Source organism: Onychostruthus taczanowskii, unplaced genomic scaffold (assembly GCF_017590055.1).
Source record: "Onychostruthus taczanowskii isolate IOZ18803 unplaced genomic scaffold, ASM1759005v1 scaffold34, whole genome shotgun sequence".
In the NCBI taxonomy this organism is placed as follows: Eukaryota; Metazoa; Chordata; class Aves; order Passeriformes; family Passeridae; genus Onychostruthus; species Onychostruthus taczanowskii.
The window spans coordinates 1,954,635-1,981,448 of record NW_024500794.1 but is presented as its reverse complement, the minus strand read 5'-3'; the positions used below and the strand labels follow the sequence as shown (position 1 = coordinate 1,981,448).

General features: G+C 35.6%; 1 protein-coding gene across 2 annotated transcripts in view; it reads left to right on the top strand.

Moving 5' to 3' along the window:
• STXBP5L (syntaxin binding protein 5L) overlaps nucleotides 1-26,814 on the top strand; it is a 183,405-nt gene that overhangs the window by 112,568 nt on the left and 44,023 nt on the right. For both annotated transcript variants that reach the window (XM_041410828.1, XM_041410827.1), the window contains exons 11-18: nucleotides 1,409-1,481; nucleotides 2,728-2,875; nucleotides 4,411-4,478; nucleotides 5,639-5,679; nucleotides 8,837-9,054; nucleotides 12,255-12,427; nucleotides 16,738-16,863; nucleotides 20,706-20,857. In XM_041410828.1, coding sequence (XP_041266762.1) covers nucleotides 1,409-1,481; nucleotides 2,728-2,875; nucleotides 4,411-4,478; nucleotides 5,639-5,679; nucleotides 8,837-9,054; nucleotides 12,255-12,427; nucleotides 16,738-16,863; nucleotides 20,706-20,857 — 999 coding nt within the window. The remainder of the gene's footprint in view (nucleotides 1-1,408; nucleotides 1,482-2,727; nucleotides 2,876-4,410; nucleotides 4,479-5,638; nucleotides 5,680-8,836; nucleotides 9,055-12,254; nucleotides 12,428-16,737; nucleotides 16,864-20,705; nucleotides 20,858-26,814) is intronic.

Here is a 26,814-nt window from a genome sequence, read left to right as displayed (position 1 = left end):
GTGTAGGAAGCAAGTAGTAAGTGGACAATAAAGTGTGCATAAATCTCCACTTATAGGATTAAAACCCATGGGCTACTGTGAGAAAACATTGCTATTAATCAAAGATAGGTGCTTATATTTCTGAAATTTTTCATCATTTACAGCTTGCTAAATTATGAAAATTTAACTATCACTTACCTGCAAAAAAGTTCTTACACTTCAGCATGAAATTAAGTGTTATGTTTGCTGCATACTGTGGGGCTGCTAAGTTCTGAAATACATTGTCAGAAAGTTCCAGAACATAAATCAAGAAAAGCTGTAAGTCAAAAAGGAACTAACTTTAGCATTTTAAGCCCTCAAGCAGAGAAGTAAAATAAATCTTATATAAATAGCTAAACCAAATACACATTAAAAACATTTACTAAAGTGTATTTGCGCTTCAATATAATGCAAAAATTTAATTTTAATTTAATCAGAGTTGCTCTGGGCCTTCATTTAACTGTGTCAAATACTTCCCAGTACTTGGGTTTTGTAGCATCTTCCCCTGCTCACAGACCAATATTTAAACATTTTGGTTAAACTTGTGTTATTTATAGCCAAGTATAAAAACAGGCAAAAAATAATGTGCATTCATAGCAGGACTGAAAGGAAGATGAATCAGTTGCTCTCATTTACTTGTCCTTTTGGCATCTCCCATCTGAACAGTTTATTCTGAGCTTGCACGTGCTGGAATGATTTGCTGCTGTTGAAGAGCAAGTAGTAATTTCACATTTGTATTTTTTAACAAAAATGTAAATTATAAAAAGTATGTAAATGAATATACTCTATGCATCAAGAGAAGCTTTTATTTGTTATCTTAATTCTTTAGTTTTGAAAAGAACCAAACCGTATAATCCCCTAAAGAGTGTGTGGGAGGAAGGGGGCATGTTATTACCTGAATTGAAAACAGCAGACTTACAGAATTCCTAGTGAGTATTCCCCTTGAATCAGCTCAGGAATGGGGGCATTTTGTATCATGAAGTGTCCTGCACAATCTGTTTCCGAAGAGCAGTTGTACACAGTAGAAGTATTATTTTTGGACAGCAAAAATACTTTTTCTGTGTAACAATTGGATTCAATAATACAATGATACACACAACTTATTCATATTCTACTTCTTTACTTTCAACATAACATCATGCTGGCAGGCTATAATGCTCCAATTCTTCTGCTGCTTTGTGTGTTTGCCAACAGCAGTATCCAAAAGTAATTTCCTACTTCCTCTCTGGCCCTAGTTTCCAGCTATGGCTGGTTTGTGCATATGTCAAGGGTTTATACCTCAAAGCTTCTAATATACTGTGAAAATTTAAAGAACATAAATATTGCTTGCTTGCTTAAAATGGCTGATAGGAGAATTCCATGTCTTTTGTACTTGATTCCTTGCTTACAGAATTTCAAGAACCCTATGCTGTAGTTGTGCTTTTGGAAAAAGATCTCATTGTCGTTGACCTGACACAAAGCAAGTAAGTATAAAGTTTTAGATGAAGTTATTTGTGTGTTCAATTGTCCAGTAAATTACCATAAAATTCCAAATAATTTAACTATCCAAAATCATTCACTCTTGGAAATAACTCCTGCTAAATATTTACTTCCACTTTAAGAACTAAGTTAATCTCTTGAACAGGAACTTGTGATAATATTTGTTCTTAAACTTTGGAATAAATCTAAATTTATGTGTCCCTTCAGCACAGCCCTCAAATGTTCCTTCAACACCAAAGTTAAATAACATTTGAACACACATGTGATTTGGAAATAAGATTCAACAACTACTTTTATGCATGTCTAGCCTCAGTATCTTAATAAATAATGGCATTGTTTTATATGGATCTACAGAATTACTTCATGACCCAGTTGCTGGTTTAAATGACAATAGTTCTTTCATATCAGAATCAATGTTCCTATCAAAGAGGAACTCTATATCATGTAAAGCATAATCCAATTATTTATTTTGTTCTGCCTCCAACACTACCAGTAATGGACATCCACATTCACACTGGTGTAACAAGGAACAGATTTTGCTGTCAACGTATTGAAAAATGTTAAGTGAATCATATTCAGATCTCACTTACTTTAAAGAATAATTCAGATAATCTCAGAATTGTAAAATAGACATTACTGAAATCAGAACCGTATTTCCTATATTTTTCAGTGAATAGCATTGTATAATGTGTGAAAAGTGAGGTTTTCCTCCTTATCAGGCTGTTCAAACTGATGGAAGTGAGAAATAAACTGAGATCTACTCATCTGTTATTGCAATTTTTCATTGTATAATCAGAAATCTACCAACCCAATAAGCTAAGATGTTCAACATAAAAGCCACAATTGTAAAAGTGTGTAGTTCATAGTATGTATCATATCCATGAACCTGAAACTTCTGGAAAATTTGTCACTTCTGTATAATAAGATTTTGAGATGTCAGAAAAAAATTAGTTCTCGTTCATTCATAAAGGTAGCCCTATTAGCCTTAGGGACTATTTATGTAGGATTCTTGTCTTGTTGAATTTTTGTCTTTATTAGAGTAACTACACATTATAACTAAAAACAATACATAAGTTTGAATAAATAAGGGAAAATATATTTAATTAGTAGTGATTTTACTTAAATTCTGTTATATACTTTAATATAAAAATATACTTTAATATAAGAATATGTTTTATTCTATGGCTCAGTGTGTCACAGCGCTTCTAATAAATTGTCTTCCTTAACTAGTTTTCCAATCTTTGAAAATCCATATCCTATTGACATTCATGAGTCACCTGTTACCTGCACAGAATATTTTGCGGACTGTCCTCCAGATTTGATCCCTGTGCTCTATTCTGTAGGAGCAAAACATAAAAAGCAAGGATACAGCAATAAGGTAAACAAAACCAATATTCTTGTTTTAAGCAAAGGAAGTAGATGTGTAACCTATGTTTTTGTAACCTCTTACCAAATTATTTTTCTTTTACTTCTTTAATGATCACTTTAAGGTTAGTCCAACCAGCAGCTTAGCAGTCTGATTACAGTCCACTATTTGTCCCTCAGAAACATGATCGCTTAAGCAGAACCATTAATTATCATTAGATGGGACTTAATCATTAAGATGCTGGAGTTATTCCAGACCAGATTGTGTTAAAGGAGAGCCATCAGTGTACAATTCAAATGTGTAAGGATAGGTTCTCTCTAATAAAGAAAAAAGTGAAAGCATTATGATTGAAAGACTTAGGCAGATGTTCAGTGAGAGCTGACAACATCTGTGAGATTTGTTACTAAATAGGGATAATAATAATAATTATTTTACTGAGCTACCAAAGTCTTACCATAATGCTGTAGAAATAGGACAGACTTCAGGAAGTAAAAGAAGAAATACAATTAATTTATAAATTTCAAGCTTTTAACTGGTTTGTATTTTGGCTAGAACTAATGCATTTTAATAAATAAAGTAGAAAAAAATACTGGGTAAAGAAGTCAGTCATCATCAATTTTCTATTCATATCAATGGAAGTATTCTCCTTGGAGCTGGGTTGTTTTCCATTAACTCAAAATGTGAGCCCTCTCTACTTCTTTTGCATCTTGGTTCACAAAAGTACTTCAGAAAATATTTTTGTTTCTCCTGTTTGGATCTACCCTTACCTCATACACACCTGCCTGTATTCCCTGCATCCTCTCTTGCCCCCTTGCTTTATTTGTGCACGTACAAATGCACTCTGCTGAAGGCAGGTGGTCAGGCACGTGCCAGGCACCCATTTCTGTACCCACAAGCATCCACTCCATGTATCCTCACCAACAGTTTGTGCTCCAGGTTTTTCTCCCCCCACTCATACTCTGCACACATCCTGACCCACTCTGCACATGTGTCACCCTGTGCAGCTTGTATCCACACACGTCAGGGCTTTAGGCACAGGGCAGCATTCTAGACCATTAGTAAACAAGAGGCAAGGAGGAGATGATGATCCCATATGTTCTGTAAAACATATGTTCTGTATCTCATGGCATCATGCTCTGATACTTGTTTCTGGGCCAGCTTCTTTAGTGGTCTTTGTATTCAAAATAAATTCTCACTCTCTTCAGTGTTCTGTAGAATCTCCAAGAGAAAAGCCATCTCAAAAGACCAGCAGAATTGTTGGTTACTCCTCATTCCTGCTTTAGGTTGTTGCATGTTAGCTGTGTGGAAATATTTTTAAAGCATAGAACATTAGTTGATAATATAAAAGGGTTTTTAAGTTTCCAAAGCCTGAACTGATGACACAAAAATGTTAATAAACTGTAAAAGCCTTGAATTATACATATTTTTGTTCTTTTACAAGTTTTATTGCTTCTGGGGGAAAAGATGTTGTCTACTCCTGAATTTAAAAAGTAGCCAAGCAAGGTTCAGCAGAATAAGTTGTGATCTCTGCACTTTCGTTTGTTTAGGAGTGGCCTATCAGTGGTGGGGCATGGAACCTTGGAGCTCAGACATATCCTGAAATCATTATTACAGGGTGAGAATGAAACTGGGGATTGGTACTTTTAAACTATTTGTGTCTACTCCTTTTGATTGTGGGTTAGCTATAGATAAGAGTTGAGACTTCACTGCATATGCATTTCCTGGCTCTTCACTTGGGTAGTGTCACCACAGAAATTCTCTTTTGCTCTAGAAAGCAGAACTTAGTACCCAGGGTTGAGCTACCACTAAGAATGACAATTTGAGGCCCCAGTGTTAGATAGCAATGCTTGTGAAGGCAGGGTCTTGGAAAAAAAAAAATCTATTGCGAGAGAATATTCTGGCCTTGAAGGTCACAGAGAATAGCTTCAAAAAGCAGAGAAGCTGTTGTCCCCCTGGCCTTCTGGACTCTGTCTGGGGACAGTTTGGGAATTCATTTTAATACTCAGCATTAGTGAGTGTGTGGTGCACTGGGGTGAATTTCGTCTTGTGGGGAGAGAAACAGAGCAAAAAGAAAGGCTCAGATTGCAGTAGGAGCCCCATCAGCAGTGCCTGGTGGATTCCCAATGGATCATACTGTAAAACAAACTGTTCATTCAGCTAAGATGCACAATGAGTTTTCCTCTAGTCTCAGTCATGTATTTGATGAATTGTTGCTATCAATGATACTAAAGATCTGACTTTAAAAATAAGGTTATGATGTATGCAGTAGTAAGAGAAGGTGATAAAGAGATCATTCTCATTGTAAAAAGAAGTATCTCCTTTTTCCAGCTTTGTTTCAGCAATTTTATGTTACTAAAAGGAACACAGTTGTGAAGTTATCAAGCAAAATGAAGTTACCTTCTGTCCTTTCAAAGTTCACTGTACATGGCAATTTTAATGTGCATAGGTTTGATGCTGGCCCACTGCAAAGCCAAAAGTGCTGTGACTTAAACTTGTTATTAGTATGGGAAGTCATTTCTTCTTGTTGCAATCTTAAAATTCATTGGGAGCTTAACTTTCTGCAGGAAATGCATAAAAATATTTTGTTAACCAAATGAAACCAAATAACAAAACATTTTCTTCTAGTTTGTATGTATGTCTGTAACATGTTGTCAGTAAGTTATAGAAAGTTGCATAAATTTTTTTTTCTGGTTGTATTTATTAGTCACTGAAAGTAGACAATGTTTTAGAATTGCATCTTGTTTTAACACATTTAATTTTTATCTTTTTTTTAAGCCATGCAGATGGATCAGTAAAATTTTGGGATGCTTCTGCCAGTAAGTTTCTAAAGTTCACTTTTACATAATGCTGACAAATCACACAAACACACATTTATATATAAAACAGGATATTTAACAGGTTAAGTAGTAATAGCTGGGCTGATATAATTAGGACAAAGGGGTGAAATTCAGAAAATGTTGAATAAGAGAAAAAATGCTGCTAATGAGATATATTAGGCAGAAAAGAGTGAGGAATAATAACTCAAGGTCCAGCATACCAAAATCTATGAAGGATGAAATGTTGGTAGAAAATCCCTAGGGGACATTCTTCTTGTGTGCACAAAGGAGAAGGCTCAGTTAGATCTAATATTCAGTTCCAGTTGTCATATCACTTCTATACTGTGTACAACAAAATCTTTACAGCTAAGTAAAAATAAAAGATTAAAATACATTCATATATTTCAAAAGATTTAATCTGGTGAGGGTGGAAAATACCAAAACCTTTTCTTGTCCAGTTTCACATCTCAGGAAATAATTGGGAAGCATTTCCATTCATCCAAGCAGGAAAAAGCTTCAGAAAATACTTGTTCCATATAATCTAGCTATAACTGCACATATCAGCAACCAGTATTTTCCCCTACAGAAAATACATATGGTATTCATTAGCAAAATATAGGTATTAAAATACATGTACATTTTGATGGAAATTTTAATTTAAAGTATTGTGCTTCAAATAATTGACGATGCTTCACCAAAATTCCTGTGGAGTTGCCTTGTATTTTTGTCTCTTTGATGGTACAGGGATGTCTGGGTAATATCTCTCTTTTATGAGGTATTAGTGTGTGAAAGAAAATTCAGGATGAGATGTTAGGCATACAGAGATTTAATATGACCCTAATAACCAGCCTGTAATGGGTGCCAAGATCATGGAGTATGGGATACTTAAAATACCTGCTAGTTCCACGGGTGCCACAGAATTGAAATTATTAATATTGCTACCATTACCAACCAAGCATGGGGAATGTTGGCCAATTTTTAATGTCAGCTAAACCTGAAGACTTTGTCAGGTACTTGCCTTTTTGCTTAATACTGAATATTTTCACTTGGGATGCACAAGGAGAAAATGAGGATTTCCAAGGCCTCATTTCACAAAATGCATTTCATGTTTTAAATAGGCAGGAACTGAACATGGCCATGGGTTGTTTTTTCATTAAGTAATTTGTCTGTTTGGAAATGGTGGGAGAACAGAAACATGGTGCTCAGAATTTACATCTTCCACTGTCTTCAAGTTATGGTGAACACCAATCATCAAATGAGAGCAACATTTTATGTGCTAGAACAGAAGTTTTTGAGACTTGTGAAAATTTCAGTTTTAAGAATGTGCAAATACAGGCTCTAAAGTTAGGGTGAAACAATACAGACTGTTGGAAGGCCCCAAGGCATTCAGTGTTCATACTGCACAGGAAGCAATTGTGCTAGTTATTCCTTCTAGAACTCTGGCAGAAATGGGGAAAGAAAGAAAAAACCTCTCATAGGGAATATAAGTATAACCTAATCAATATATACATGCTGCAGTAGGATTTTTTCTTAACATTAAAAACTTATATGATCATGAATATTCACAATTTCTTCAACAGTGCTGGTATTTTCAGTGCATCTCTGATGTCCTGGTCCTAGTCCTGATTTTCAGGGCATGTACTGGGTTACTCCTACTGTACTTGGTACTTTTTATTTACAAGGTTTTGATTATTACAAAGTTTTGTTATTTATTTTATTTACAAGGTGCTAACCTTTTTAGTGGAGTTCAAAGTTGATTTGCGATTCCCTAGCAAACATAATATCCTACTGATATTTGAAGCACAAAATACTTTGCTTTCAGACATATTTTAATTGTGTAGTCTTGTGTCTGGAAGCACAGGGAGAGACAGGGACTTGCTAGGCCACTGGAGCTGTTTCCAAAATGTATCTTTATTCAAAAGATATTGCTGGTTTTTTATTTACTTGTGCAGATGGTGCCCAGGTAATAGAGCATAGAGAGTCTTGTCTTCAACTCTGTACCCTATGATTCTGTAATTCTTCCAGTCATAACGTGCATGGACCCATGATGCCTGATTTGAAGTGCCACTCTAGAATTGCTACTGGCACTAACTGGCAACCTGAATCCTTTTTATTTGCCACTGAGGGCAGGAAGAATGATGTATTTATTACAGAAGCACTTGCTGTAATTTGTGAAATTCAGCAGAGTTTTATGTGCTAAAACTTTTTAAAACATTAAAAACTGTATATGCTAAACCTCCTGGAATATATCTGCACTGCCAAACAAAAATGTAATTTTGCTGTGTTCATCATCTGATTACATAACTAAAACACTGTCCTTTCATCTTCCTGTTGCTCTTGTTACACAAGCTGGCCAGGCTGAGCTACCAGAATTACACGGACGTAGGCAGCAGATTTGCCTTTGTGGATATGCACACCTTTATAGGTGCTGGGCCTGACTGACTTTTTCTGACATTATGCAGTTACTGATTAATGCCACTGAGAAACCAGTGTAAAAGCAGTAAAAACAGGGAAGAATGTCAAACATAATGGGGTGAATTGTCTCTCCTCCTTTACTTCTGGAACTTGCTGCAGTGGAGCTCTAATCTCAACAAAAGCTTTTGGATACTAGGATTTTATATACAGGTATAAATATTGATCTACACATTAGTCAAGAAATTCAAAACCTTTTTGAACTCCCATTAATTCAGAAGAACTTTGAGTTGACCAGGCCACCAGCTTGCTTTCCTAATGTTTTTTCTTGAATTGCCATACACTCTTTACATTTTATCAACACCATAACCTCAGACAAATGAAATCTTAGTTTCACATCTCTTTAGGGAAGTATCAATATGATCAGAGCCTCTCTATAACACTGATTGTAAGCCTAATTATAGACACAATGGTTTACACCTTTGACACCCTTCCCCAGAAAGTACTAAGTATTTAATAGACAAATACCCTTCTGAAAAATATTAAATACATATCCTACCAGTAATGTGTATCACAACAGTGTCTGTATTGTTGTCCTGGTTTGGATGATTGTATAATACACAACTTCTCCTATTAGACTTTCCTAAGATTACTTGTTATGCCACAACAAGAAAGTGCGAACTGAGGAATTTTATAACTGATTTGCTTCATGTTAGTATTATTTATATGTTTTAATATATTCCAGTTACTCTACAGATGTTGTACAAACTAAAAACATCAAAGGTCTTTGAAAAACAGAAAGTGGGAGAAGGAAAAGCAACAGCTGAGATTGTGGAAGAAGATCCTTTTGCTGTTCAGATGATGTACTGGTGTCCTGAAAGCCGAATTTTCTGTGTGGCAGGAGTTTCTGCCTATGTGATTGTTTACAGGTTCAGCAAACATGAAGTAAATACTGAAATTGCAGTAAGTACTCATTTCACTCTCTTATAAGAGAACAATTTCTAAATCAAATTGCCTTGCTTCACCTGTGCTCAAGTATTTAAATAAAAATAGCAATCAGTATAAATACAGGTTTAGGGACATTCCATTTTAAACCTTTCCAGGGAAATCTTGATCCTACTTCAGTTACTGACAAAAATCTGAGGGTTTGGGAACCTACTCTCCACTTTCTTTTTGCTTTAGTAGTAACATACAGTGTAGCTTTCAGACATTGCTACAGACATTGCTTTTAAGACTTTATGATACAGTAATCTCTGTTGTATTTACCTGGTCTAAAATTACTGTCTGCTGTATGTTTTATCTGTTAATGTACACTGTGCACATGCACAATGCTCTTTTTAACTCAAGTATTTAATCTCTTTAATTTCTGTTCATAAGAAGACTGAAAATTATCAGTGGATTTAACAAAATAGAGTTGATCTTTTTCTGACTTATGCTGACGTGTTTCCCTAAAGATAGAAATTACATGAAATGCCAGATTATTTTTCCCCTTCCCTGATTATAGTTCTTTTCACACTATTTTAATGCTCTTTAGAAAGCTCTACTGTGGCAAAAACCTATGTTATTTTTGGCCTGTAGCCAAAAAATGGCATGTGCCATTCTGTATGGATGTTTATTACCTGTAGTTCTTCTGTTGTTTTCCACTTTTTTCTCCCCCCGTCCCTCCTGGCAATTATGAAGCTGCCTGAATGTATCATTTCAGGAAAGGTTTAAAACTAATGACCAGTAATTTCACATTACTGACCAGCTCATGTATAATGCTGCTAAAATTACTGCATTTCAATATTCTTACATTGTTCTACAGCAAATGCACCTTATCTTTTATTATCCATAATTTAATGTCTTCTTTCCCTGTTCTTCGCTTCCCCGGCTGAATTGCATCATTACTGGTATTTTCCAAAGTGTTATAATAGGTGCAATTTAACAGTTTCTTAGATTTCATCTGTAATTAGTAAGCATTTTTCCCTGAATATTAAATTATGCAATCTTGGTGGCATAGTCACAGAATTCCCCTGGGTTTTGTGCATCTCAGAAATGGTCTTCTCTTTTCTTTCTGTGTTTTTGCTGCTTGCAGTCAAGTCTTCACTCTAAATGAAAGGAGGGATTTTTAATCAAAAGCATGGAATTCTTTGTTGGAATCTGTACCTGACTTTAGGCTGTGTGTTTTTGTCTGTATTGAGACTGAGATGGCCAATCTCAGGATTTCTTTGCTGCCTGAGGTACAAAGCACTTTGGTGTCCTTCCTTCCTTATCAGCCAGACTGAACTTACCTTGGGTTCAGTCTCCAAATGCCAGCGTTTTAAGGTCCCCACGTTGGTTTGACTGCCCTGATGTCAGTGTTATAATGTTTTTGCTGTGGCAAATGGGAAGTGTGGGGGCTACTCAAAGGTTGCTCCATGTAGTAGGGAAGTCTGCAGCTGAATATGCCTCAGGAGCATAGGCTGTGCCTGGAATTTCCTCAACAGAAGTATTTGCATCATTTCATATCAGATTCTGGAGGCAAGGAGTATGCATGAGACAAATTCTGCTTCATAACCAACCTTGGAGTCATTGCCATCAGTTATATAAAAAGCATTTACTGCTGTTATTTTTGTTTTCTTATCTGAATCCACTCCATCCTGTCTCAAAAGGATCTATTAATTAAACATGATCACTTCCTCAGTGACCAGTCTTTCCTCAGTGAAGCTCCTCTTCAAATCTCTTGAGAAGAAACACGGGAAAAAAGTTTACACTCATTTGAAGGTGGAAAGGGGAATCAATGAGCCTAGTAATAAGATCCCCCAAAAATATCTTTACTCTGTGTCAAAATAAATCGATTCAACATTTCTATAACCCTCCTAGGGTCCAGCCAAAGCAGAGACAAAAACATAAGAAAAATTCACAATCATGTTTTTAGCCTGAATTTTTCCTTCTCTCTTCAAATGCACAAGAGATGGAACTTAACAAAATATTAGTAGAAAAAGGAATACACACAGAAAAACATTCAAAGATGAGTGATGCACTTTTGTCATGGTAAGCAGAAGAGCATAGTCTTCAACAGTTACTCCAGTCCTGCATAAAGATTAAACAGCACTACAAATACTTTCAGTCAGCTGCAATTACTTCCCGATTAGATTTTCCTGAACTCAATATTTCACTCATTAGTCTTTGAAGGCAAATGTTGTCTGTAGGTTTCTTTAACTGATTCAGGCACAAAATATCCACGGATTTTGAAATGAGGAAACAAAAAAGAAATTTCGAGAAAGGACTCTCTTTCCTGGTTGAACAGAATCTCTTCTTTCTGAAATCTTGTGTGTTTTAGCACAATGGTTGAGAAACAGGTGACCCTTCAGTACTACTCACCTTTATCTCCTAATTCTCATGAAATTCAGCTATTTTGTTCATCTTCATTCTGGTACAGATGATGTCTCAGTGAAAGATCACTAAGACTGAGTTTGCAGTGTCTACCTCTGCAATGACTTCTATTCCTTTGAAGGTAGCAACATTGAAATTACTGTTCAGCTAGTCATCGCCAGACCTTGTATCATTGAGAATTGTACCTTGGTTTTTATTCTTTTCAAAATGCAGATTTCCTTGGACAATTCATGAGGTAGAAAGAATTTGTTCAGTATTTACTTACCTAGATTTGAACTTCCTGTCCAGTTCCTCCCTGGAGCCCTCAGTTAATATTTCCTGAATTAGAGGAGAGAATTGTAGGGTGGTTTGGCCTCTTTTTCCCTTTCTAGAGAGGCCAGAAGGAAAGCAAAAGATAACTGGTTTGAATCTTTCTGAAATCTGCCAAACTCAGATTAATTCTAAAGAGCACCGAGCTGTCTGTGCTGTAATCTCTGATTTCCTGGCCCCACTTATGGATAAATGAAGCTCATGTATCAGTACTATTCACACTGTCAGGCTTATCCATCCTGGCTAAACCTCATCTCTTAGAAACTCTGTTGTACAAGTAATCAGGAGGCAGAGTTGGTGATCCTTCTTGTTCCTATCTGATGTTGCTGTTACTCAGTATAAATAACAAATGACAGTATTCTTTGCCTGCAAATTATAGTGATAAATGGGGGTTATTAAACAAAAAACCAAAAAAAGGCATACTGATATTTATTTGGAAGTAACAGAACTTTCAGCAGCTTTCCTTATGAAATGATAAGTTACCTTTTTATTTATTTAAGTCATTAGAGGTACGACTTCAGTGCGAAGTAGAAGACATCATTACTCCTGAACCAGAAACAAATCCTCCATTTCCAGATGCCTCCTCCCAGCTTCCTTCTTTAAAGAGCCTTTCAGGCAGTACCAACACTGTAGCATGTGAAGGAACGATGAAGGACAGTATCCCATGTCTTAGGTAAGTCTATGCCATTGTTTAAATATTGATCTTTCTAAAAAGCATTCTTATCTGTTAGTCAATCCATCAGCTCCCAAGAAAGAGAGTAATTGTATACATGTGACCCAAAATGAGAAGAAACCAGAATATGGAACAAACAAAATAATTAAGGCAAAGTAATCAACAAGGGATTTTAAAGGGATAGAAGTTATTGTGAAGAATAGAAACTGTTACTCATTTTCCAGTGTGATCTAGGAGTACATCTCCAAGGAATTTCTGAGGTTAGTTCATGAAGAAACTTCTGTAAAAGCTGGCATGTGCAAAGCTTTCTCTCCTTGATGAATTAATATAATACTGATTTTTTTTTTTAATTAAAGAACTGTATGCATTTTGTGGTGTGTAAGACATGGAAACTGTGTTCATACTTATGAAAAAATCTTTAAAATGTACGATTATGAAACAATCACACTGTGTGGAAGTGTATATTTGTTTAATCTTTAGAAAAAAGCAAATTGTTTTCTGCTAGAATACATTGTCACTGTTTTGGAGTAGATTAATATGTTCTTATTATTAAGGCAGATAATGATGGATTTGAATAGCTTAAAACAGTAATTCTGTACAAAACTCTATAAAAACTGTAATTTTCCAGCAATTAGAGTGCATTGCTGACAAGAATTGCTCTCATTTTGGTGAATTCATTATTATTTTGGTCTAATTATTATTAAATCTTTTAAATGCCTCTATTATTTCAAAAGCAGTTAAAATGAACATTTCCTGATTTTGCTGATACTTTGGGCTGCTTGGCTCCTGAAAGTGGCATTAGCATTTAGAAGTTATATTGTCCTTGTAAAATTAACAGTATTTTTTGGCCTTCTGTTCATTTGTCCATCTCATTCAGTCAGGCAGTTGAACTTCAGACCTCAGTTTAATCATTAATTTGAACAATGAAAATCAACAGAAGGGGCAGAGATTAGTTATTTAAAAACTCCAAATGTGAAATCTCTTTATGACATTGATATCAGGAAGAATGCAATCATTTAATTATTTCACTGGCTAACAGTTTTGCTTAAGAGATTCTTACTTGATTTTGTCTGTAAAAGAGAGGAGTTATTGATCTTGGAGGAAGAAAAGTTGTAATGAACCCACAGAGGTTCAGCTTGTTACTTTTTAGGAGTTTTCTTATCTCAAATAATCTCAGATTAAACTGGCCAATAGATTTTTGTCAAATTTTAGACAAGGTAACTGTAGTGTTATTTTGACTGAGAAGTGATTTTTCAAAGTCAGAGTAATTACACCACTAGAACTGCTGGCACACTCCTACATTTAGATAAAAATATACTTATGTATGCTATTATCCTTCTCAGGAAAGACATACAGATATCCACACTTTTCCCCCAAACCTTAGCTGGGTTCCCAGGCCTTGTCTGTCTAAGAACTTCTGATCTAAACAGAATTATGATGGTAAAATGAAAGTAGTGCTGAAAACACTGGAAAAAGCCGGTGAAGACCAGACTTTATGTGCAAGTCATTCAGGTGGGCAGCAGGACAGAATCTAAAATAGAGCAATATTAATGTAAAGCTGCAACCAGCTGTACATGGATGGTGAGTGCACAGCTTGAACTATATTGATAATGCACATAAAATATTGCACACATACATAACTGGCTCCATTATGTTTATTTTCATATCTGCTTCTCAACATCGTTACAGCAAATGAATGGCACTCCACACTACATAATTTTTTTCTAGCCAGAAGTCAGAAAACTGAATGTGTTTGTGCCTGTGAATAGCTACCAGGAAGAAAGTAATTGAAGGGACTGAAGTAATGAAAACTTGGCACTTTTCTGAAATCAAAAGTAACTGTTACCGAGGAAGGCAGGAAGCAGTATGGAATAAATATTGTTCTTGTTTCTTTCAGAAGATTTTGCAGTGAGATAGGCAGCTGTAATAACCTAAGAAACCAATGGATTTGTGATTATGCAGATAAATACTTTTGATGTGAATGCTGTTATCATAAAGCTGAACCCAGAATGTCAGTCTTTGTTCCCAGACTTCTAGTATCATCCCAAAATTAGGTCAATCAAGGGTTTTAACAGTAGCTTCAAGTAACTCCAAAGTGATAAGGAACTGTGAATGTCTTGTGAAAAGAAACTAAAACCCAAAACTTTGCAACAATGAAATTCAATGTAGCATAACAAGAACGTGTCAAGGAAATCACTGAAATGTCTACATTCCTTCTGCTCATACTCCTGCGGTCTGTTTAGGCTTTCATTATAAACACTTCAGAAAAAAAGCCATCCAAAACAAGGTGCAGAACTGAATATCTGCATTACTGTTTAAGCAGGATGGTTAGGGAAACAAGGGAAATAGCTCAAAGATTCTTAAGGAGGAAGATGTCACAGAAACATGGGAATGACAACCTTAATAATGAAATCTGAAGTTACTTTACTTTGTTATTATAGTCTTTCACCACCTACAGTTTATTATATGCTTAGAGAAAATCCCTGTGGAATAATACCAATTTTTATCAAAGCAGATCCTTAAATTTGTAGTGAAAAATACTTAGAGGACAGCGTGTTTGCTTTTTTCCCTTCAAGTGACAGAAATCCATAAGAAAACTTAGAAGGTATTTGAAGCTCTCTAATTTTTCAGGATGCCATTAAAAACACATTGGAAAAGTAATACCACATTAAAAAACATGTTTTAGAAGATCATAATTACTTCTGCAGCCATTGTCAGTCTCAGGGTAGCTTTTTTAGAAGAAGGAAGCAGATACTTGCTTTGACAGACACTTGTTGGAGCAGTGTGCTTGCCTCTTGTGTTTTGCCACACCATCAGTTATCCATTAGAAAATATAGTTGGAAAGATCAGCTGAAAGGGCATTAGAGTAAGTCCTGGTTCTTGGATTTAATTTCCCTGTTATATATTTTTCTAACATTTTTAAGAGCAGGAGCTGAAAGCTGAAAATTGGGTACAAGATGGAAAGACCATCACTATTATGCCTCTTAAAGGCTTATCCACAGGCATTAGAAGTTGAAGGGCTCCATCACAAAGATACTCTGAAGGGCTGTAATATATTCAGCTTCTGCTTGCTGTGAAGTTTCTTTGAAAATAATACATCTTTACTGTATACAACTCTTGTCTGTAGTTTCAGTTCATCCTGGTCTCAAAGGACCCCTCTCCTTGGCAGCTTGAGTTCACAGATGTTCACACCTTTGTTCTCAGCACGAATACCCTCCTGGGTAATCCAGGGCTTGCTTCTTTAAGGTTATGAGTAGCATCACTTCAGAAATGCTCGTGGCTATGTATCATATGAACAAAGAAAAGGGCAAAGCTTTAGTGCCAGCAGAACAGGTCAGAAATTGCAAAACTCTGAGCAGAGGTTGGCTGCTGATAGAAAACAACAATACAAAGCTATTGCCAGCTGTAGTGGGTTGAGCACTTGCTGAACTGCACTGTCATGTCTTTCCTACAACAATATCCAAGCCAAGTGCCTGATTACTGCTCCAGACAAATACACATGGTAGGTCTGAAGAGTACTACAGGGAAAAGAAATAGAACGGTGAGTGTGCCAAGCTGCTGTTAAGGAAATGCATTTAGAGGATAGATGAGCAATGACTTTCTCATAAAGTATACTGCCCTACTTTATGCCTGTGTGCAAAGGGGTCTAATACAAGCACTCTCATCAATAACAGGTACAGTGAAAATGCACTGACTAGTGGGTTTTACCTGTAAATTACTACTACTATGTGAATGTACTAATGACTAATATGAATACCTCAAAGTATTGCTATTATTGTGTAATGTTTTCTTCCAGCGTATCCCACATTGTTATACCACTGAAAAAAGCACATAAAGCAGTCATACAGAGGTGTTCAGCTCTTACACTTCCCCTTAAAATGTACACCTTCACTACCTGCTTTGCAAGTCACTGAACTTGCCATAGACGGGTGTTAATAGTTATATCAGATTTGGTGTAGGAACCATTCATTCACATACTAGGTGATTATACTCCTAGAAGTAAAACAGGACTTGTTTGCACTACATGGACAAATAGATTTGTAAAGTCCATAAGTTTTTAATAGGCTCTGGTGAGGACCACTACAGAAAGGTGTATCTTCTCATCTTCTCTTGCCTCATTGCATTTTTCTGCCATGCTTTGCTTCATAAGACAAAAGTTCCAGATACACAGAAATGCCCTTTTTCAAAGTCTCAAAAGAAAGTATTTTAGGCTTTCCATTCGGGTTGACAATTCATAATGATGCAAATCAGTTGTTTTTCGTGGCCCAATGTTTGTTTGTTTGTTCTTATTTTGTATCTCCTCTTCTTAGCGTTAAGGCTCGACCTGTGCGGATGCCTCCCGGCTACCAGGCAGATTTGGTTATCCAGCTGGTGTGGGTGGATGGTGAGCCTCCACAACAGATTACCAGTCTTGCTGTAAACTCTGCTTACGGACTGTAAGTAACTCAGAATTAAGGTTGCGTTGATTTATAGTGCTAAATCACGTTATCCAACTATACTTTGAAATTTCCCACAGACAATTAAGGTCAAAGCTAAGTATTTGAAAGATACTGTAAATCAGATTCTTGGGGGAAAGTTATTTGAACTGACACAGAGATTGTAATATGGGATGTTAAACTGCCATTCTTGCCAATATTTTTACTAATCCTATTTAAAACACTGAATCTTTTCACATAATTCTTTCCATCCTTTCAAATAAGATCTAATTGCATTTCAAATCCGTAATTTTCAAAGTTATTTTGAAAGGTTCACCAAGGTGAAATGCATTTAATGGAAAATGGTAAAGTGATTAACTGTTAAATACCATTTTCATGACATCATATTTTAGTTGGAAATTGTCTTCTGAGAGCAACATTTTTATGTCTGTGCTAATGTCTGTTTGCACAAGAATCGGTGACCTGAAATGGAGAATTGAATAAGGAACATTTAAATGCTGTATTCTGGATGGCAATGCAAATGATTGTGTGTAATTGTTTCCTCAGGTTCAGTTTATTTGCAAATTTTTAATGTTTTCTCTTACTGAGAGTCACCCTGATACATTAAAATGGTTTTCCCTGTAGGTGTTACTCCAATGAAACTATTGGCTGTAATTGGTGTTAGGTGCTGACTCCTGCTGATTTTCAGTAAGTCACTGGACTCTTTTCAGAGACTTTGGCAGTTTAATGCAGAGTTTTTACATTTCTGCAAAATTACTGTCTTCTGGGGGCTGTTTTTTCAAGTTTTCAGCCTGAATTTCTAGATACTTTCCTGTTAATGAATTCCAAGAATTTCTTTTCTTTACCATACCTTGATGGACTTGTCGCTTGTGCAAATTGTTAGGTTTTGCCTGATTGGCTCCCTTGCAGGTCTCAGACCTCAAGGCAGCTTCTGAGCATCACACCATTCTCTCACTTGTAAACTACTCTGATAGGTTGTGATGCTCCTCATGGTCACAGTGGTTTCCTAAACCACTGATTGGATTCAATCAAGTGCTTTAAATGGTTTCATTTACTAGGAGCAATAATAGTTTACAGGACAGCCTCCTTTAAAACACCATAAGCTAAGTACAAGACTGTTTCAGAAATAAATGCATGTATGAATAAAGTAGGCTGATAACCTGAATATAACTTTCCTACAAGATCTACCCAAGAAAGGTCTTTTTCCTTACATTTTTTCTGCAGACTCTCTTCTCTCTTCCTTTCTCTTCTCATTCTTAACTTTTTCCTCAGGCCTATGACAAGGCACAGTCCTTTCTTTCATCAGAATTTTTGTTTACTACTTTAATTGTCACCTGTTATGTATCTTCACCATGTGGAAAAACCTATTCCACTTCAGCATGAAGCCTGAGAACATGTAGATTTTGCCATGCTAATTATAGAGCTATTTGGGTCATTTTTTGCCTAATTTTTCTTCCTATACCAATCAGTTTAACTAGGTCAAAGACATAAAATGGTGTGTGTTTTGGAGAGTCTGTTTCCAGTATTCTTTTTATTACTATGATTTCTGGAACTGTTATACTGCAGCCATGAAACAGGAATAAAGTGAGATGCAAAAAAAACCTTTATTCCCAGCAAAGATGAAAGACTTCAGACTATGCAAAATTTTATTTAATGTAATTGGTTTATTTTTAACAGTACCAAGGCTACAAATTAAAAGTATTAACCCCTGTTTTATTTATGTTGAAATGAATCATCAAAAACTTCATCTTATGAAAGTAGAAAAGAAAATTTTACAAAATGCTTCAATTACAACTGAAGAATTAGGTTAACCTTGAGGAACAAGGTTAAATACAAATAATAAATTTGTTTTGAAGTAGGTTCTGTTGGACTGAAAGCACTGACTGAAAATTTATTACTGGCTTGTGGGGTAATAGTTTTCAGCTAATCTGCATAGTAATTGTCCAGAAATGTCTGATGAGGGTTTTATGACATTTCTGTGAAAGATACCAACAGTATAGGACATCACCAAGCAACTAATTCTGTTCATTGCTCAAAACTGAGAAATTAATTTTGGTTTTGATTTCATAAGGACTTGGTTATTAGTAATTTATCTTAAGCCTTGCTAATAGTAATGGCTGTCTAGATTTTTTTTATCCAACCTCAGAAGCGTTATTAATGAGCAACTTTAGATTCTTTTTTAAACTAATTTGTTTGGGTATAAGAAATATTAGATCCATGCTTGTGTGTGAAATTAGAGGAATTTAGAAAAATACAGACCAGGAAATGATACATTTTGTTAATTTGCTGGCCAGGGGTGTGAATGATCACTAGCTCTTCTTGTGACTCATGTTTTTGAAAATTAATAAATCTAGGTTAATAATTTTCAAAGTGCAAATGACCATTTTTTCCCTAAACTATTAATAGATGAGATTGACACTTGTCATTTTTATTCTTTTTTTTTTCCTCCACCCAGAGTGCAGGAACTTATGAACACATACAATCAGTCCTCTCTTAGTCTAAAACCATTAACCCCATTCCCATGAGCCATTTTCTCAAGCTTGTCCAGGTCCTTCTGGAATGCATTTGTCCCTCAGGCACATCTCAGCTTGGTGCTGTCTGCAGATTTACTGAGGGTGCCCTCCATTCCATTGTCTCTGGCACTGGTAAAGGCATTAAGCTGTACTGGTCCCAGTATGGGCCCCTGAGGGACAGCAGTCAGGAAAAAAACGCCAATGGGGAAAAGTCAAAGCTCATCCATAGTATTTCCATAGATGCTGCCCTGCAGTCAGTGCTGAGACAAGGGTGGTGAACATGGTGTAGTAGCAACCAGTAGAATTCAAGCCACTGTTGCAGATGGTGCCTTAATTTGCTAGTTTGACAACTGAGGAAAAACAATTTCATTTTTCTTGACATATTACTTTTTAATTTGCTATATGGAACCCTCTTTTTTATAATAGAAGCAGTATAAGAAAAGGTAGGACAGAGGAAAATTTTCTAGCTACCCTGCTTTCCCTCTGCCTCATTGCTTTCCTTTTGCATTGTTGTTTTTCCACACACAAATTCCTTTCAGATATTTTGGAGATACATTAAGAAGAGTCAGGTGGAGGTGAGTGCACATTTTCTGCTTCTGTGCAGAAAATGACAGGACGTGATAGCAAGTGATTCTGAATATGATTGAACATAGTTTGGGTTTTTGAGTTTCTTTGTGGCTGTACCTGCAATCCTTTCTGTCTGGAATTCAAAATTGCAGTCTGATACAGAAGGAGAGAGATCTTGCCCATAAATCGAAACACCATCAAAATGCATTTGCAGAAGTATTTCAGAGAGGTAGAGACTGTTTTAGCATGAATTTCTGCTGTAGAGAAGCCGACAAAGTTGGAAGGAAATTTTATAAATGCTTTTCAGATTTGGATATCTCCACAATACAGCCTAATATATTTCATTTGTCATTTACATTTAGCTTTAAAAGAATCCTTTTACATGTATTTGTATTTTAATTTATATTTGTATTTTATATAAATGCATAACCACTTTTTAACATCTACGTTCCAATTTTTAGTCTTAATTGATATCATTATCATCAGAATTATATTGTTCAGTGAAGCAACGTTTAGACATTACTGCAGTGTATTTGATACAGAAAGTTGGTAGAAGTTGTAACTGCTTTCTGGAAAGTTAATTCAGAAAACAGTTTTTAAAATTCAGGATTACAAACCTGTAAGAAATAAAAAATGTGAGCTTGAGTAGTTCCTGAAGAAAATGTTTGTGCACTATTCATAATAATAATAATAATAATAATTCTTGTTTTCAGGATTTAATTACATATTGCTAACGTTTTTGAGGGATGTTTCTCTTTGCAGAGTGGCTTTTGGGAACTGCAATGGTTTGGCTGTTGTGGATTTCATGCAGAAGACAGTCCTGCTGAGCATGGGCACCCTCGACCTCTATGGATCCAGTGATCCATACCAGCGGCAGCCCCGCTCACCTCGCAAGAGCAGGCAGTTTGCTGCAGGTAGGAAATAAATCGTTGTGGTTATGAGCCTGATATGTTCCTTTGGTTTTTTTGCCTGTGGCTTTTCAGTGCTTTTGGAATGCATGACTATTTGCCGGCCAATGGAGTTTCTATAACTTGGCAAAAGAAACCTGACATGCCCTAGGTGCGGGCACTTTCTCAGAAATAAAATGTTTTATGAGGTTTTTTTTTCCTTTTGGGATGGAGGTCAGCAAGTAATTCCCTTAGCTGAGTCTGTAAAAAATCACAATGAGCAGAGCAATAAATTGTTTCTCTGGCAGTCACTTGATGTGTAGTTTGTATGCTATTTTTTTTTTGGTTTCAATAAGTTCATACCAATAAGTAAGACTTCTGTTTAACCTTAAATATACCTTCTGCCAGGAGCTATTCATTTGAATAGTTAGCTGTATTTAGAGATGTGTAACACCTGGGAGGCATGTTATGTAGGTAACACAAGGAGCTAAAATTAAGCACTTCATTAGTGAAGTTCTTAATATAAACCTCCAGTATCCATTTTAAAATTTGATGCTAAGAGGATCACAGCAAGTCATAACTGTTATTATGCATTGTGTATTAGAAATATTAATACTTCAATAGAGGTAAATTTTACCATACTTTGTTGGTTATCTAAACATTTATTGGTATAAACATTTACTTGTATGAGAAAAAGTCAGATCATCTGTTTCAAGTCTTTCCACTTGACATATTCCATAGTAACATGCGAGAGTCAGACACAATTATGGAATGTGTTTTGCATAGCTGTGAAGTTTTAGAATTCAATTTTTAAATATCTTTGAAAGTGTGGAGTTTTAAATCTAACCCTAAAATTACAAAAGCAACAGATTATAGTGGGTTTATGCCATCAGCATTTTCATCAGCAGACCCTGCACTGAATCATCAAGTCCTACTTCTCCATAGAGTTATGGGAAACATTTTTTTTAATTGGGAATGTGTTTACACTCCAAACAGAAAGTAAAATCTAGAGAACAATTTAGAGAATAAAATACAAGTCTTCAGGCCTACTTCTGCTCCTGAAAGACCATTTATCTCACTTTCTATGCATTTAATCATGGCAAGTTTAGTTCCCATCTGTGCCAAGTGTTAAATATGTAAATTTGGCACAGCTGAGGAGAGAAGAGACGGGCAGCTTCAAGTTACCTTCAGCTTCTCTCTCTGGTTTCAGCCAGCCTCACAGCAGCTCCCTAAAAAATGTGAGCAGCTAGCCACAAACAACATGCTGCAGAACTCTGTACAAAAGGTGGAGGATTGCTCATGTAGAAAAAGCTGTTATAAGCTGTATCACAGAGGGTTTTCTCTGTCAGTGGCAGTCTGGGCCAATCCTTTAAGGCATCATTCCAGCTATCCAGTGCTGCCAGAATGGAGCCCACTGCGGATAAATGACCGCTGAGAAGGATTGCAACTTCTAGATTGCTCATAGAAACTATGCATCTAAAAAAAGCCTCAGCTGCTTTCTCACCATCCATCCCACATCCTTTACTTTTTCGATTATTTTTCTTGTTGTATCTCCCAATTGGAAGGTAAGCATCTGCTGAAATTTCTTCACCTTGGCTGTTCTAGATGCTGGTTATGATATCACTTCCTTTCACTTTAGACTGTTTTTTCTCTCTTTCCTCTGCCTGCTGCTGATGCTGGTGTACTGGCATGTTCCAAAGACAACTTTTGCATGCGTGGCCTGTCTAACTTTTATCCAGATTTAACGAAACGGATCCGTACTTCCTATCAGAGTAAGTTCTATAAAGGTTAGGCAAAAAGCTTTATCATGATTGGACTATGCCTGACTTAAACCCATGTGTTTGTGCTTTGTAATGTGTTTTTTAAACACATTCAGCATGCATGCAAACTTAGTACATTTTGTGATGTCAACCATGCTTATTTTTGACAATTACCTTTATTATACAGAAATTCTTTTCTTTAAAAAGAAAGTCTAAGAGAAAACCTCAGTGTTATATGGGACAGATTGGGCATTAGCAATTATTTTTCAACAATGTTATGTTCTTGGTGACAGTATCTTTCTTTGGTTTTATATTTGTTTCCATGTACATTCACTAATATGAAGCATTTCTTGTTTTGCAATGGCACTATCTGTAGTTACCAACTAATTCTTCCCTTTTTTCAGAAGAACAATGTGGCTTAAAAGAGTACCCATTGGATTGGATGCTGTGAAATTTAAAATTTTAATCCTGGTTTGGTACTTAAATATTTGGCTTTGGGGAACCATCCCGTGCCTCTGTTCTTTGATGGGGAATGTAAAGTGGGCATAAAAATACACACATCAAAGAGGGCTATGAAAATTCATGTTTTTAATATCTTTAAATTTTGAGTTATACTGATATGAAATTTAAATATTAGTATTCATCACTGCAGAATACAGTGAACAAAGCTATAATTAATTTTGCAAAAATGACTGTTCAACAGATGAGCCATACGTATCTTAATTAACTGCAGCGCTTATATGTAATTAGGTCTCTAGGATGCCTTTTTTAAAGTACTTTTCACAGAACAACAGGGTAGGCAATTTTATATTAAATATTCAGTATAGGCAGGATAAAAGAGTGGCAGTTGTTTTATCATCTCTCATAAATATAAAGTTATGTAGCTATTGAAATACATTCGTACACTTGCACGACACATTCTGTTCCATCCCTCTAGGCTGATTTCTATTACTTTATTTCATAATAGTTTGTAAAAGGTGGTCTGTTTAGTTAAAAGACTAGTCCAGTTATAAATTCAGCAGTCCATAAAAAGGTTTGGTGTATGATATCTTAAAGTCTATTAGTCTGATCTTGCTAATTTCAAGTCTGTAACAGAGAACCTGAGTGACAAACAGCAGTCAAATGTTTGGGGTTTTTTTTCCCCTCCTCTGAAAAATTAATAAGTTCTAATGGCAAAAATTACCAGTGTCTTCATTCCAAATTACAAACGTAGACCACTGAGTTTTTCATAGCTGAAAATGTATTATCTTGTTTCTGTCTTCATCCTCACAGTCAGAAAAGTCTCCAAAATCTTCCTGTGAAGTATTAGTCTGAATTTTAGGCAAGATCATAAACAACTTAATTTCTTTCCTCAAAAATGGTTTGTTTCTTGGTTTTGTAATTTGATATTTATACAGGAATATATATTGTGTAATCTAGAAGATGCACCAAGCAGTAAGATCAAGAACAGGACTAGAATATGTCACAGACGGAAATATCTTGCAAAGTCATTCTCAAGTTGTGCCTTGTTATATCTCTTATCTGAGAGATTAATTTTAAGAGGGGTATTAAGAGGGAATTTTGGAGTTTGCTTACAAGTTTATCTTCTTTCCTAAGGGATGATGATGGGAAAAGTAAATTATTTTTGGGAATTGTGCACTCGAAGCCAATATTATTATGACAAAAGCAGGAGCAGTCATGTGATAACAGAAGCATTAGGTCTAAACTTTTAAGGGATATATCAATGAAAATGGAAGTTAGTGGGAAGATATATGAGTAGTTGATTCAATTAAGTAATGAAGGAGGAAGATAATTTCATGTGGATCTGTATGAGAAAATAAGACTTGTAGGTACTGAAGCCAAAGGAGAGATTATCGATGAGCAAGATACTTAGATTTTTGTTGGTCATTTTAGAGGTGATTTGCAGGAAGAGACAATGTAATTTAGTGTCCAGCCTAATTATGAGGTTAAAGTGTGACATTCAAAGATGTAACCAATATTGTGGATTACAGTATAAGAGAAGACAGTGATGCTGATAGCTCTGTTCATGTAGTAAAGGGGAAACTTCAGCACAACAAAAAGTTGAGTTCATCTTGGCCATGTTAAGTTCATATTTGGATACTCCAGAGTAGATTTTAGAAAGACAGGATTACTACTCTAACTTGGATAGAAGAAATCCAAGTTAAAGATGCATATTTATGAATCACTAGGGATATATGTATATATATATATATAAATAAAATTATTGCCATATTTATACAAAAGAATCTCTTCAAATACCGGGTCAGAGAAAGAAAGTGTTGATATTTCAGTCTGAGATGTCCTGCAACTGAACAGGGAAAGGGAAAAAAAAGAATGAACATGTAAGAGGAAAGAAGCAATGTGTTGGAGAAGAGGCTTGCCAGAGGAAAGACATAATCGACAATGTCAACGACATCCAATATGCAAAGCACTGTGGTGGAATAAATGTTCTGAATTGTAGCCAATAAATCTGTAGATAGCTTGATACTGATTACATGTGTAAACTCAAATGCACCCAGAGTGGACTTAGAGCATTAAGGCAGCACATTCTCTAGTTTGGGAGGTGAAAGTGGGAAAGGGAAGCAAGGAGGGAAGAAATGTAACCAGTTCTAGGTATACACAGTGGAAGAGACCGGAACATAATTGTCCGATCAGGGAAGTAATTTGAGGAAAAGAAGAAGCTAAGATGAGCCTAAGTGCAGAGCTGGAGATAACTTTCAGGTGTTGATGGCTGGTTCCATTTGCTGTAACATCTACAGACACCCCCCCTTTGTAGCAAAATTATATGACAAGCTAAATAAAATAAACTCTCTGTGCTGTACTGCAGAATTTTGAGGTTGCTTGGTTGTTATTTGATTGGTTTTCTTCTTCAATTGAAATCAAGTTGCACATGTTATTACCTGATTTTGGGTAACATGCATTCAAATATTAAAACAAGTACATTTATTGCACCTAGAGGGATAATGTCTGCAGCAGAATATAAAAATACCAAAATGATGCCAAAGGAATTTGCATCTCCTACTAGAAATTCATACCATCTGTTGGTAGAACAAGAAAATAGTCTTTATGAAGCATCCAAAGTGTTGTCAAATCCAAAGAATGTTGATACATTGCAAAATAATTTTCATAATGAAGACTTTTCAGTGAGAAGTTCTTTTTCCTCCCTCAGGCCAGTCCCTTGAGAGGGGGTGAGCAGAAGTATGGTTGGTCTGACAGGAGGATAGAGAAAACTGTGTGCTGTGAGTCATTGTATATCAGTAATTGGCTCTTAAATTCACACCTAAGAAGCTAGTATAGGTTGAGTTTAAGTCAATAGCTATATTCTGAGCTAACTAATTTCCAAAGAATGCATGCATAGATATATATAGGTATACAAACGTAAAAAAAACATGGTATGATAATTCAGTGTGAAGATGAGGGATTAAGATAACACTGAGCTTATTTATTTTATTGGCTTGTGAATATTTATGACAATTTATTTATAATTCATTTATTTATAAGCAAAGATGTGATGGCTTTAGGTGCTTTAGAGTAAATGATCAGTCTGAATCATTCAAACATACAGAAAGAAATTTAAAATTTCAAAAAGAATTTTAAATTGTGGGTTCATTAAAGTTGTTACCTCATGCTAGTTTTAATCCTTGAATAAAAAGGAAATTAAAACCACACTAAACTTAGAAAAGTATACATACGACAAGTCTTTAAAACTGTTTTAATGTCTTATGTGAGACATATACCTTGCACTATTTACACATGTATGATTTGCTCAAACCAAAGTCAATTTCTTTATAGTGTCCATGGGTATATCTTCTCTCACGTGGTTGTTCACATTGCTAGTCTTGGGGTTTTGCCTTTATTTTTACTGCTATATTCCTCTTGCTCTAGGTGGGCTTAAAATTTGCTGGGGATGGTTTTGGGGGCTAAAAATACCTAAAATATCTTGGGGGACAAACTGCCTATAGAATTCAAAATGGAAAGTGAAAATAGCTTTTAGTAGAATTGCACTAGCTGTTGTAGTCTCTCAGACATTTGAGGGAAGCTGAGGTTCATGGAAATATTTATACATGGTTAATTATTGAAAATATTTAGTTTCATTTCCTTAAAAAGGAAATGAGAGTAAAAAATGAGCAGTAGTACAAGGAAAAGCTTGAGAGCTCACTTTCTTATCTCAAAGGGAAACATTTAGTGGAATTAAAGGTAACACAAAAAAATTGACGAATATGT